The sequence below is a fragment of the Haplochromis burtoni genome, unplaced genomic scaffold, assembly GCF_018398535.1.
Source record: "Haplochromis burtoni strain Fernald_Lab_line unplaced genomic scaffold, NCSU_Asbu1 Contig_30, whole genome shotgun sequence".
NCBI lineage: Eukaryota > Metazoa > Chordata > Actinopteri > Cichliformes > Cichlidae > Haplochromis > Haplochromis burtoni.
Window position 1 is genome coordinate 1,598,691 of NW_024582391.1, and position 14,383 is coordinate 1,613,073.

Sequence of the window (14,383 nt, forward strand, 5' to 3'; positions counted from 1 at the left end):
GTGTGTGTGTGTGTGTGTGTGTGTGTGTGTGTGTCTGTGAGTGAGTGAGTGATATCTGGCTCAGGTTCAGCAGTCAGATTATCATGCTGTGATTCATGTGCAGTCATAGAGCTGCATGCTGCAGCCTGCCCGTGTCCGCTCCATAGATCTTCATACTGATCAACAGCTTCCATTTCACATGCATGAGGTGTACGAGTGTATTTGTACAGCTGGGGTGTTTTTGGTTTTGTGTTGCACACATGACCCTGTTGCTGATCTCGGTTTGTTTCAAGTGTGAAGCTGAACTTCATGTCTTCAATTCTTCCTTTAAAAATCATTCTGATACAATGATAGTGACGAGTTGGGGTTATATTTAGATTTTAGATGTTATTAAGATTACTCTTTGACTGAAATTTAGGCTGAAGTCAGTAGTCAGATCAGTAATCTCCTAACAATATCACTTGTATTTTTGTCTATTACTAATAATCTCTGCTATTGTACTATTATCTAGTATATTGCAGTAAAGCTAACACATTAGTGGCTCATTTAAAATTGATAGCAGCTTCCACACTGGCTTTTTGGTGCACACTGCCACCACCTGACCGAAGTGTATTATGAGCAGTAGGTTAGCAGCTACAAACCTAATTTTGATATTTCCACTGAAACAAATTAGGATCAGAAGACTGTCTTGAAATCACATTCAAACTGTTCATTTGCAGGTGCAAAAATGCATTTGTCTGTCTGCGCATTTATTGGCTCCCTGTGTGATTAGGGCTTTTTTGCCTTCCCCAGAAAGGGAAAAAAATATAATAAAAACTAGCAAAATGAATAGCAAAATAATAAGAATAATAAAGATAATTTTTGCCAAGTAAGTTGCTATTCTTAGCAAAAATAAGTAAAGTATCAACTTTTCTGATACCATGATGGTATGGGATCTCTGTAACACCCAATAAAAACCTATTAATGTTTTCAGATGATTGAAATATAATGGAAAAATAGCATCTATTCAGAACAACAAAAAAAATTAGGTTACCCCTTTAGTATTAGTATTTATTTATCTAGTATTTATTCACAGCTTGTTTGTTATTTTATGGATTGTTAGCAAATGCTAGCTAAACTGTTGCTAGCTAAAATGTTATTGCCATAACTCATCTTATTAACTTATCTCATTAGCAGGTTTACCCTCGTTAGGATACTGAAGGATAAAACAAAAAGTGCAAATATGTTCAAATCAAAGTTTCTCATTTAGATTTTATCTGAATATGAAACACGTGAATGAAATGTGTAAATAGGGCCTTAGTTGTGCTGTTTATGTGCACTCACAGACCACTTCATTTGGTACACTGTTTGACTGCTCATAAGTTAAAATATCTAATGAGACAATTATTTGGCAGCCATAGCATTTGGAGATTTAGACATGGTCAAGTTAAACTGCTGAAGTTCAGCACTAGCATCACAATGGGGAAGAAAGGTGATTTTAAGTGACTTTGTAGTGTGGTTGTTGGTGCCAGTTGAGTGGGAGTATTTTAGAAACTGCTAATCTACTGGGATTTTCCCACACAGCCATCTGTTTGACTTGCAGAGAAAGGTCTGGAGAAAAGAAAATATGCAGTTAGCAACAGCTCTCTGGATGAAAATGTCTTGTTTATATCAGAGATCAAAGGAGAATTGGCAGATTGCTTTGAGGTCACAGGAAAGCAACAGTAACTGGAATAACCATTTGTTACAACCAATGTATGCAGAAGAGCATGACCAAGCAACATGTCTACAACATGATGGGCTACAAGACCACATTATATCTTCTTGTGTCAGCCACGAACAATTTACACTGGAGAATAGAAGATTACAAAAACGATAGCTTGTCTTGAGTCTTGATTTGTGCTGTGACATTCAGATGGTAGGATCAGAACTTGGCTCAGCCGACATGAAACCATTGATTATTCCTACCTTATCAATGGTTCATGCTGGTGGTGATGTAAAAGTGTGGTGCAGATTTTCTTGCCACACATTTGGGGTTGAGCATTGTGTAAACACAGCCTACCTGAGTAATGTTGCTAACAACGTCCATCCCTTTATGACCACTCTGTACCAACCTCTGATAGCTGCTACTGCCATGTCACAACGCTCAAATCAAACTGGTTTCTTCACTGAATTAGGCTCTTGGCAATAAGTACTAAGATACAAACACAAGAAAAGTCAGTTGCAAAGAGGAGTGGGTAAACTCTGATGTAGCTCTGCCTTAGGGTAAACTGTAAAAAATTAATTCTGGTAGCCATCGAATTGCTGCTTCACAGCTAGAAATGACTGCGATCTAGGCACTTTATGCATACACCAGATGCCAGTGCGGCAATTAGAAAGGCTTCTGGTTGGAAGATGGCCTTAAGTAAGAAATTCACAATATGTGCCTGATGAAATGAGTTCATAAAAGCAGGAAATGTCTGTGATATGGCCAATTAAATGAAATTAGATTCAAGTTAAATGCTCATTACAGGGAAATGAGTCTACTACATTAGCGATTACAATGTATGGTCTGTCAAAATTGTTGTGGCACTAGACAAACGTATTGTCTGATTACCAAACAAAGAGTTCTTTGAGCTAAATGGTGAATCAAATGAATTGCAGATCAGGGAACATGCAAAACATGGGCCTGTATGTGCAATGGTTATGCTGAGAGGCAAATCCAGTTTAATAGTTCACATCTCATGAGAGATATGAAGCTGCAACTGGGGCATGAAAGAAAGATGCTTACCTGGGATACTCAAGTACAGTATGAGCTCTCTCATGTCTGTTCCTACATTCCTCTTTATTACCTTTCAGCGCTTCAGTTCTCCAGCATTATACCTTTAGACTCGATAAATGAAGATAATTCAAACGACGTTGTTCCCCTTGTCGCTTAAAGGCTGGCGCTTCCTTGTGAACAGAGGTTAGACAAAGTGAGCCTGTCCCTGGGCTTAATGAGTGCAGGGGTGAAGGGTGATTCCTTAAGCCATTAACAGGAAAAAGTCATTATAGCTGAGGTACCTGAATCAGCAGTGTGGTGTTTTGTGTTTTACAGCAGGTGCATGCAGACGCAGAGCTGCAGGTATTGCAGTGGCACTTGTGAACCACAAAGAGGCGCTCAAGCCTAGGTTACGGTGGTTGCCCCTATTGTCTGTATCCTGCCTGCTGCACAGAATGACGCTTTTTGTTTTGTTTGTTCCTAGGAATGGGTGCCGGCCTCAGAGTGACAGGCACATGGCATTTCCTAAAAGAAAAAGAGATGTAGCCTGACTGTCCAGACTTGACTGCTTTCTTCTTTTGTTGCTTATGTGTCCTGTTTATAATGAGCATCACATCCATGGTCTCTGTGGTTGAGCCCTTTGGCATTTTCTTGGCCCCTGAAGTTGGCATTGCCATGGCAACGCCAGTCGAGTGCCAAGTGGGCACCTGTGCTGGGTCGAGATCAAGCCGTGAGTGAAATTAGCCAAGGCTAAAGCAGGGTCCCAGCAGCTTCCCCTGGTACCAGGGCGCTGCCAGGGGAAATCAAAGACTAATTACTCTGTTTGTCTCTCTAACCATATGCTATACGTTTTTTATAACTGTCAGCGCCATTCTCATCATATTGTGGCCATATGCTTAGTTTGCAGGCCATCCAGCAGGGGATTATAATTTTTCATAACCGCTATCATGATGTCAATCCATAACTATGTCAGAGCTCCTGTGTGCCAGCTGACTGGATCATGATATGAACCACATGGCGATCAGATCAGCTGATTGCTACAGTCACAAGCTCCTAATTCATTTGGTTTGGGAATCCTATTATAATATATATGGCTTTACGTACATAATGCTACAAATCCTGATTGTATATGGTACAAATCGAGGTGATCTCTTTACACAGATTATACTTTAACTCCTTTTTTTTCTCCTCTCCTAGGACCCCAGCTACTGGGTTCAGGTGAACAGGTTGGAACATGGCGATGGTGGTATTTTGGACCAGGATGATATGCTGTGCGATGTGGTGGATGACAAAGATAGGGTGAGTCGAAGACGGTGTTAGATTGCGAGAAAGAATATGTTTGCATAGCTGATTGCACATTGTATTTGTTTATTTGCCACACTGTCCTGTTATTCTATCTCTTCTCATTTTCATTCAGCCTTTCCTTGTAGGCAGAAAAAAGTATTATCTGAACTCTAAAATGTTTGTGCATAAAGCCTTGCCCGTACCACAAAGGGTTCACTGACATGTGCTTATGATTACACCTGCCTGTTTTTGCTGTCACCATTGCTTAAACCTTGCAGAGCAGTAAACTGCTCACCGTGTTCTCTGCTTAATCAGTTCAGCCTGTTGGAAGTACTCTGCAGATTTCATATTTGCAGACTGTTTTACATTCAAGGCTCCACTTTGTGTGCAAGGAGGCACTGTATTTCTGTGTTTACTGATATTCAGTGCATCCAGGAAGCATTCACTTCTTCCACATTTTGTTCTGTTACAGCCTTATTCCAAAATGGGTTACATTATTTTTCACCTCAGAATACTGCACACAATACCCCATACTGACAAAGTGAAAAAAAATTGCATGGAATTCTTGCAAAGTTATTTAAAAACCAAAACAGCCCATACTGACAAAGTGAAAAAAAATTGCATGGAATTCTTGCAAAGTTATTTAAAAACCAAAACAGCAAACATGTAACATGCACAGAAGTATTAACAGCCTTTTCCATAACACTCACATTTGAGCTCAGGTGCATCCTGTGTGCACTGATCACCTATCAGATGTTTCTACAGCTTGTTCAGAGGCCACCTTTGGTAAATTCAGTTGATTGGCAGTGTTAGCTATGGAACCTAATGTATAAAGTCTCATAGTTAAGAGTGCATGTGAGAGCACAAACCAAGCCATGAAGTCCAAGGAATTGTCTATAGGCCACCAGAAGGACTCCAGGCCAGAGTAGAGAAACTACAGCCTCTGGCCTGATTAAACAAATTGAACTTTTTTTTTGGATGAATGCAAAACGTAATGTCTAGAAAGGGAACCTGCTTGATGCCATCTCTACAGTGAAGCATAGTGGTGGCAGCGTCATGCTGTGGGGATGTTATGCAGCGGCAGGATCTGGAAGACTCGTCAGTGTCAAGGGAGAGATCAATGCTGCCTTGATGATAATCTGCTCCAGAGTGCTCTAGACCTCAGACTGAAGGTTTATCTTGCAACAAGACAATGACCCAAACCACACAGCCAAGATAACGAAGGAGTGGCTTTGGGACCACTCTGTACGTTGAACCCTGTTGAACATCTCTGGAGAGATTTGAGAATGGCTGGCTATGCACTGAAACTCGGGAGGGTCTGCAAAGAAGAATGGAAGAAACTACCCAAAAACAGGTGTGCCAAGCTTGTAGCATCACGTTCAAAGGTGCTTCAACAAAGTATTGAGCAAAGGCTGTAAATGCTTATGTACTTCTTATTTTACTGTGTTTCAGTTTTAATATATTTACTAGAATTTCAAGCACAGTGGAACAAGTGAAGCCCTGGGAATTCTTACCGGATGCACTGGGAGATTGTGTGGGCAAAATCTATGAGGCTTTATGACATCTGAATTTTGGAGGAAAATCTATGGATGCTTTTCTTGATACATTCACATCATACACAATCCTTCTCCTCCCCACCCACACTAGACAAGTGTAAACGATTACCCACAGCCCCACTGCCTCCTTCCCATGGGAACAGTGCTGGCTACACCTGAGTCACTAGCTCTTTGGCTTTAATGTGTGCCATAAAAATCACTACTTTTCAGGTCATTTCAATTATTAAATGAAATCATATTGCAAGCAGGTGCAGATGGTTAGTAATTTAAAATAATTTAAAATATATTCCAATTCATCGCAAGGGCATTAGTCACCTACTGTTAGTCACTGCAGTTTATCCTGGTGTTGGCATCATGTGGATGATTGTTCACATCCGGTGTTCACATCTTTTCAGAGATGTCTTCCACTAAAGCTAACAGGGCCACCACACATTAAAAAGGCTATGAATCATCCAGGTTTCAATTGAACATGTAATCTTTAATTCCTATCTGCTCTGTTTTCTTGCTCTGTCTGATGCCCTGGAGCCAGCGTTATCACTGAAATCTGATACTATATCTTTCTCAGCAACACTGTGTTTTGCCCCCCTGTTTTATGGTAAATGGATCGCTTCCCACAGCAGATACTGTGATGTTGGGCAACTCTGCAAAGCTAGGTGACATAGTTGTTTCTTTCTCTTTGACGTGCGCATTCTTTTTGATCTCGTGTGGACATTTGTGCGAGGATGAGACATGGTGTGTTTCAGGCAGCTATACACCTCTATACACCTGACAATGACTATGTGGTGGGTGCCATGGTTACACATCAGGTGGGATCATTGGGGAGAGCAGCTGTTTTGCACCTGCTGCCTGAAACACTGATTTCTAATTTTTTTTTTTTTTTATTCTTCTCTTATTTTACAACATCTGTGGTATTTGGCTGGAAAAATGCAAAGAAAGAAGAAACAAATGTGGCAGTTCTATATACATTTTTGACTTTTCAAGAGCCTCAGTTTGTTCTGATGCTGTGATTCCTGCTCCCCCTGGTGGTCGTACGGCATAAGTACCTTCTCATTGACGGCAGAATAGAGAATTTAGGGAAAAAATGAAATTTGCTGACATAACATTTTTAGCTACCTTGCTGATAATTTTTTTAATATTTTCATGTAACTGTCAGTTAGTTCTAACAGGTTAGCCTGCTCTACACCTGTGGTAGACATTCAGCCTAAAAAGTAAACAGTGACTCTCTGGTCACAAGACCAACATGCTGTAGTAATACTGTGTTGATAGTTACCAAATGACAGAGTGCAGTGTCAGAAAGTCAGCTGGCAGTCGACTGGAACAGCCAACTTCAAACTGGTGGAACAGCTCTGTTTGAATGACTTTATCTCGGTGCGTGGGTGTTTGCTCCTTTGTGTGTCTGTGTGTGTGGTTGCAGCTGTAGAGGTAAATCCAGTCTGTCCAGTTCTTTCCCTAATCTACTAACCCTCCTTCTTTTACTGTCTAACCTCCTAACAAGCCCATTTTAACCTGGTAATGACAACACATTCTTGTATGTGTGAATACTTCCAGGGCAGGAAAACGCTTGTGCTGTACAAACGTTAGGTTTTCTCCTGATATATGTGAACCACAAAGCTTTGTGCTATGTTGTTTGAATGAATGTGTATGTGGAGATGGCATAGTCCTTTTGCAGCCGAGATTTGTAGTCAGACGTGCTGCCGATGTTATAAGCTTCAGCAGAAATTTTCCAGCTCCGCGTTTCTTTCCGTTTACTCTCTGACATGTCACATTGGTGCAGTTCAAACAGGACTATTAGTCAGGAATTTAGGAGATATCACAAATAACCTGCGCCCTTGATAAACATGGTCCTGTCCATTTCAGTCTGTGCATATTCTGGTTAATAGCCCACGTAGCGTGTCTATAGTGCTGTATCATTGCAGATGAACTGCAAAGTCAAAGTTCAGTGTTTAAAACTGAGTTTTCGGGGTGATCGGGGCTCAAGAGTTGGGAGTTCGCCTTGTAATCGGAAGGTTGCCGGTTCGAGCCCCGGCTCGGACAGTCTCGGTCGTTGTGTCCTTGGGCAAGACACTTCACCCGTTGCCTACTGGTGGTGGTCAGAGGGCCCGGTGGCGCCAGTGTCCGGCAGCCTCGCCTCTGTCAGTGCGCCCCAGGGTGGCTGTGGCTACAATGTAGCTCGCCATCACCAGTGTGTGAATGTGTGTGTGAATGGGTGGATGACAGGTTGTGTAAAGCGCTTTGGGGTCCTTAGGGATTAGAAAAGCGCTATACAAATACAGGCCATTTTTTCCCCCAGTCTATCTTGCAAACACACTTAACTGTTATTATGTAGGTATGTTAGGCGCCTGTTGTTTAAGTTTTGATATCACTGAATATGAAAACCAGACACACTTAGCACTGTAGACAATACGTCCACACAAACCTCTTGATTGGTTACCGCTGTTTGTTTTTCTCTCAAGAGGACTGATGCTGCTAGTTTTCTCCATGTTTGCTGTTTATAATTTGCTGATGTTCGTAACGATTTCTGTGACATGTAAATGCAAAAGCTGAATTTTAAAGACGTTATCTTGACACGGGAAATAAAAATAGATTGTCAGAAATAAAATACATGATTTGGAAATGCACTGCTGACAAAGGTGGATTGCCTAAAGCTATGTAGGGAGGGCGGTGCTGTAGCTCACTGCTCACCTATGTGCCCAAGGCTGCTGCAGGGTTTTCCTGTGTGTTATTCGCCTTTCCTACCAAAACATCTTAAAATAAATGTTGGGAAAGCAACCTGTAGAATATTCACCCATGATGGTGATGTCCACCCATTTCTTGAGTAACATGTTTTGGAACATTTCTGATCAGAAAAAGCACGATGATGTCTCTTTACGTAGAGTGGACAATATTAAAATGTCACAACAGCAGAGATTATGTTCCTGCTTATCTTAAATAAATCCAAGCCTTTCCCTGCTAATCAGAACGGATACAGGTATTAAGTGCATTTGGAAAGCTATGAAAGAGTTATTCATGGAGTTGGTGTGAGGGTTGATCTGTTTGATGAAGTAGGGAGTCAGATCTTTGAGCAGTGGAAGGATATGAAGGGCTGACACAGTTTGTCTTTTGAATGTGTTGGATGTTTAGACTTCTAAGCTTTACTTCTTCATCATGTTTGGTGCCTTTTTTCCTTGGTTTTCTCATTAAGGCTCATTTTTTGGTGCTTTTTAAGGAAAAAAATCGATTAGACAGGTTGTATCATAGATATTATTCTGTTCATCTGCAAAAAATAGAACTGCATATGTGCATGCATCTACGCGACAGGAATTTCAATGTGAATGTGTGACTAAAGCATGAATGATCTCACTCCTTTCAAGTTTAGGTGGCTTTACTGTTAGGATCACGACATGTACACCCAACAGTGCTCTGTGTGTGTGTGTGTGTTGTGTGTGTGTGTGTGTGTGTGTGTGTGTGTGTGTGTGTGTGTGTGTGTGTGTGTGTGTGTGTGTCTGTGAGTGAGTGTGTGTATCTGGCTCAGGTTCAGCAGTCAGATTATCATGCTGTGATTCATGTGCAGTCATAGAGCTGCATGCTGCAGCCTGCCCGTGTCCGCTCCATAGATCTTCATACTGATCAACAGCTTCCATTTCACATGCATGAGGTGTACGAGTGTATTTGTACAGCTGGGGTGTTTTTGGTTTTGTGTTGCACACATGACCCTGTTGCTGATCTCGGTTTGTTTCAAGTGTGAAGCTGAACTTCATGTCTTCAATTCTTCCTTTAAAAATCATTCTGATACAATGATAGTGACGAGTTGGGGTTATATTTAGATTTTAGATGTTATTAAGATTACTCTTTGACTGAAATTTAGGCTGAAGTCAGTAGTCAGATCAGTAATCTCCTAACAATATCACTTGTATTTTTGTCTATTACTAATAATCTCTGCTATTGTACTATTATCTAGTATATTGCAGTAAAGCTAACACATTAGTGGCTCATTTAAAATTGATAGCAGCTTCCACACTGGCTTTTTGGTGCACACTGCCACCACCTGACCGAAGTGTATTATGAGCAGTAGGTTAGCAGCTACAAACCTAATTTTGATATTTCCACTGAAACAAATTAGGATCAGAAGACTGTCTTGAAATCACATTCAAACTGTTCATTTGCAGGTGCAAAAATGCATTTGTCTGTCTGCGCATTTATTGGCTCCCTGTGTGATTAGGGCTTTTTTGCCTTCCCCAGAAAGGGAAAAAAATATAATAAAAACTAGCAAAATGAATAGCAAAATAATAAGAATAATAAAGATAATTTTTGCCAAGTAAGTTGCTATTCTTAGCAAAAATAAGTAAAGTATCAACTTTTCTGATACCATGATGGTATGGGATCTCTGTAACACCCAATAAAAACCTATTAATGTTTTCAGATGATTGAAATATAATGGAAAAATAGCATCTATTCAGAACAACAAAAAAAATTAGGTTACCCCTTTAGTATTAGTATTTATTTATCTAGTATTTATTCACAGCTTGTTTGTTATTTTATGGATTGTTAGCAAATGCTAGCTAAACTGTTGCTAGCTAAAATGTTATTGCCATAACTCATCTTATTAACTTATCTCATTAGCAGGTTTACCCTTGTTAGGATACTGAAGGATAAAACAAAAAGTGCAAATATGTTCAAATCAAAGTTTCTCATTTAGATTTTATCTGAATATGAAACACGTGAATGAAATGTGTAAATAGGGCCTTAGTTGTGCTGTTTATGTGCACTCACAGACCACTTCATTTGGTACACTGTTTGACTGCTCATAAGTTAAAATATCTAATGAGCCAATTATTTGGCAGCCATAGCATTTGGAGATTTAGACATGGTCAAGTTAAACTGCTGAAGTTCAGCACTAGCATCACAATGGGGAAGAAAGGTGATTTTAAGTGACTTTGTAGTGTGGTTGTTGGTGCCAGTTGAGTGGGAGTATTTTAGAAACTGCTAATCTACTGGGATTTTCCCACACAGCCATCTGTTTGACTTGCAGAGAAAGGTCTGGAGAAAAGAAAATATGCAGTTAGCAACAGCTCTCTGGATGAAAATGTCTTGTTTATATCAGAGATCAAAGGAGAATTGGCAGATTGCTTTGAGGTCACAGGAAAGCAACAGTAACTGGAATTAGGGTTGCCAACTCCCTGAAAAATAAATAAGGGACACCTCGTGGCCAGGGCCGGGCGACCCAGTTGTCTTCACCCTTCCCAGTGTGGTGAATTTTCTAGCTCTTTTTTTGTGTGTGAAATTATTTTTTTTAACCCTTTGACTTGAATTTGATTTAAGTAGATGTGTATTCTTTGTGATATGAACACATGTGAAACAAATGATCATTTAGCCATTTATTTTTAGCTCAAAATGACAACATTAACACATAAAACAGGTCTCTTTCTTAAACAGAAGCCTGTCATGCTTAACTTTTGAGAATATAAGTAAATCTTTCTTTAAAAGAACTCTGTCCTGCTTAACTTAAAATAATAGAAAACAATAGAAAGAAAAATATTCTTGTAACAGTGCACATTTAGTGCATTTAGTACAATTGGCTTCAGCTGAGGTATTATGCTAATCAGCTGCTCCTGTTTGTAAACCCACTTGTTCCCATGATTACGCATCTTAACTCATCATCATTATTCATCTATGTATTACTTTTATGTATTAGTCATCTATTTGTTGTAATCATCTATCCTTGCAGTTGTTTATTACACAAAATAAGTTATATTATCACACTTCTGGCCACATAGCGCTGATATTCACTGCACATGCCCATATTAACTTTTTCCAGCCAGGTGTTTTCCTTTTCCCATTCTTCCCTTTCTCTGAGGGGAACAAACATTGCTGCTCTAATGCTGGGCTCACACTGTGCGGTTTTTGGCCCATTTTGAGACGATTTTTGAGTCGTGCGACCGTTTTGGTGATCGGCCCGATTTTGGCCTTCATCGTGCGTCGTGTAGTATACGTGGGGTAACGAGAAGCGATTAACACCTCACGACCAGCTCCCGATCATCAATCGCTCGTGAGCCGCTCACACTGCTCACGCGCAAACACGTAAACGTCGGTGAAAAAGACGGAGCAGCACGACTGTGCAGCGTGTGATCTGGACACAAGCGATGGAGGCACAACTTGTAGAACTTTGGAAAGCTCATCCGAGCCTTTTCGATGTGGCCTCACAAAATTATCACGACCACAACAACCGTGAAAATAGTTGGATTTACATTGCTGCTCAATCACAGCTGCCTGATCAATGTTTTTCATTAGCAATTTAGCAAAGTTGATGGTGGTGGTGTGTCTGTGTGAGTGAAAGACAGAGAGGGAGAGCGAGCGACAGAATTTCTGTTATAACCTTCATTTTATGGACGCACAGTGTGAGCACTCAGGTCGCATCAGAGCATCGGGTCGTATAGTGTGAGACCTGCATCGTGACCTATGAACTTCTAACCCCTGCGAGTCAATCGTGCAGTTTGAGCAGGAGCTGAATAACGCGACTGAAAAAATCGCACAGTGTCTGCCCAGCTTTAGGTGTACTGTCGTCCGAGACTTGCACCGCAGTGTCGGCGTTTGTTTCCCTGTTGGCCATGCTTCTTGTTGTGGTCATCTGTTGTCTTCCGGTATTTTCTCCGTAAGCGACCTTTCCTCGACCAATGAGATGAGCGGTAATCTGAATTGTCATACTCGAATTGTCATAAGTGTGCTGTCAGCTCATTGGTCACAAAGCAGGAGAGGGGCTGGGAATTATGTTTTCAAACAAAGCGTTAATTCCATTAAAAGTTATAGACTACTTTTGATTCTCACTGTATTACGGGACAAAGTGCGTCCCTTATTAGCTCAATACGGGACGTGTACTTTTGTTTCTAAATACGGGACGATTCCGTATTTTAAGGGACGGTTGGCAACCCTAACTGGAATAACCATTTGTTACAACCAATGTATGCAGAAGAGCATGACCAAGCAACATGTCTACAACATGATGGGCTACAAGACCACATTATATCTTCTTGTGTCAGCCACGAACAATTTACACTGGAGAATAGAAGATTACAAAAACGATAGCTTGTCTTGAGTCTTGATTTGTGCTGTGACATTCAGATGGTAGGATCAGAACTTGGCTCAGCCGACATGAAACCATTGATTATTCCTACCTTATCAATGGTTCATGCTGGTGGTGATGTAAAAGTGTGGTGCAGATTTTCTTGCCACACATTTGGGGTTGAGCATTGTGTAAACACAGCCTACCTGAGTAATGTTGCTAACAACGTCCATCCCTTTATGACCACTCTGTACCAACCTCTGATAGCTGCTACTGCCATGTCACTACGCTCAAATCAAACTGGTTTCTTCACTGAATTAGGCTCTTGGCAATAAGTACTAAGATACAAACACAAGAAAAGTCAGTTGCAAAGAGGAGTGGGTAAACTCTGATGTAGCTCTGCCTTAGGGTAAACTGTAAAAAATTAATTCTGGTAGCCATCGAATTGCTGCTTCACAGCTAGAAATGACTGCGATCTAGGCACTTTATGCATACACCAGATGCCAGTGCGGCAATTAGAAAGGCTTCTGGTTGGAAGATGGCCTTAAGTAAGAAATTCACAATATGTGCCTGATGAAATGAGTTCATAAAAGCAGGAAATGTCTGTGATATGGCCAATTAAATGAAATTAGATTCAAGTTAAATGCTCATTACAGGGAAATGAGTCTACTACATTAGCGATTACAATGTATGGTCTGTCAAAATTGTTGTGGCACTAGACAAACGTATTGTCTGATTACCGACTACAGAGTTCTTTGAGCTAAATGGTGAATCAAATGAATTGCAGATCAGGGAACATGCAAAACATGGGCCTGTATGTGCAATGGTTATGCTGAGAGGCAAATCCAGTTTAATAGTTCACATCTCATGAGAGATATGAAGCTGCAACTGGGGCATGAAAGAAAGATGCTTACCTGGGATACTCAAGTACAGTATGAGCTCTCTCATGTCTGTTCCTACATTCCTCTTTATTACCTTTCAGCGCTTCAGTTCTCCAGCATTATACCTTTAGACTCGATAAATGAAGATAATTCAAACGACGTTGTTCCCCTTGTCGCTTAAAGGCTGGCGCTTCCTTGTGAACAGAGGTTAGACAAAGTGAGCCTGTCCCTGGGCTTAATGAGTGCAGGGGTGAAGGGTGATTCCTTAAGCCATTAACAGGAAAAAGTCATTATAGCTGAGGTACCTGAATCAGCAGTGTGGTGTTTTGTGTTTTACAGCAGGTGCATGCAGACGCAGAGCTGCAGGTATTGCAGTGGCACTTGTGAACCACAAAGAGGCGCTCAAGCCTAGGTTACGGTGGTTGCCCCTATTGTCTGTATCCTGCCTGCTGCACAGAATGACGCTTTTTGTTTTGTTTGTTCCTAGGAATGGGTGCCGGCCTCAGAGTGACAGGCACATGGCATTTCCTAAAAGAAAAAGAGATGTAGCCTGACTGTCCAGACTTGACTGCTTTCTTCTTTTGTTGCTTATGTGTCCTGTTTATAATGAGCATCACATCCATGGTCTCTGTGGTTGAGCCCTTTGGCATTTTCTTGGCCCCTGAAGTTGGCATTGCCATGGCAACGCCAGTCGAGTGCCAAGTGGGCACCTGTGCTGGGTCGAGATCAAGAGCCAGATGATTAGAAATCTACGCCCCAATGTAGCTATAAGCAGGGCTAACAAACAAAGAGACAGCTATCCAAACAACTGGTACCAAAGGAAGAGCCGCATGGCCGTAAGAGCGTGATTTAAACTCAATAGACTATAAATTTACACTCTATTATGTGTGTGTGTATGTGTGTGTGTGTGTGTGTGGTGTGTGTGTGT

General features: G+C 41.0%; 1 protein-coding gene across 2 annotated transcripts in view; it reads left to right on the forward strand.

Moving 5' to 3' along the window:
* Positions 1-3,620: 3,620 nt before the first annotated feature.
* The window catches only part of LOC102299546 (partitioning defective 3 homolog), a 308,415-nt gene continuing 297,652 nt past the window's right edge, over positions 3,621-14,383 (forward strand). For both annotated transcript variants that reach the window (XM_042219256.1, XM_042219257.1), the window contains exon 1: positions 3,621-3,997. In XM_042219256.1, coding sequence (XP_042075190.1) covers positions 3,965-3,997 — 33 coding nt within the window. In that variant the 5' untranslated portion in view covers positions 3,621-3,964. The remainder of the gene's footprint in view (positions 3,998-14,383) is intronic.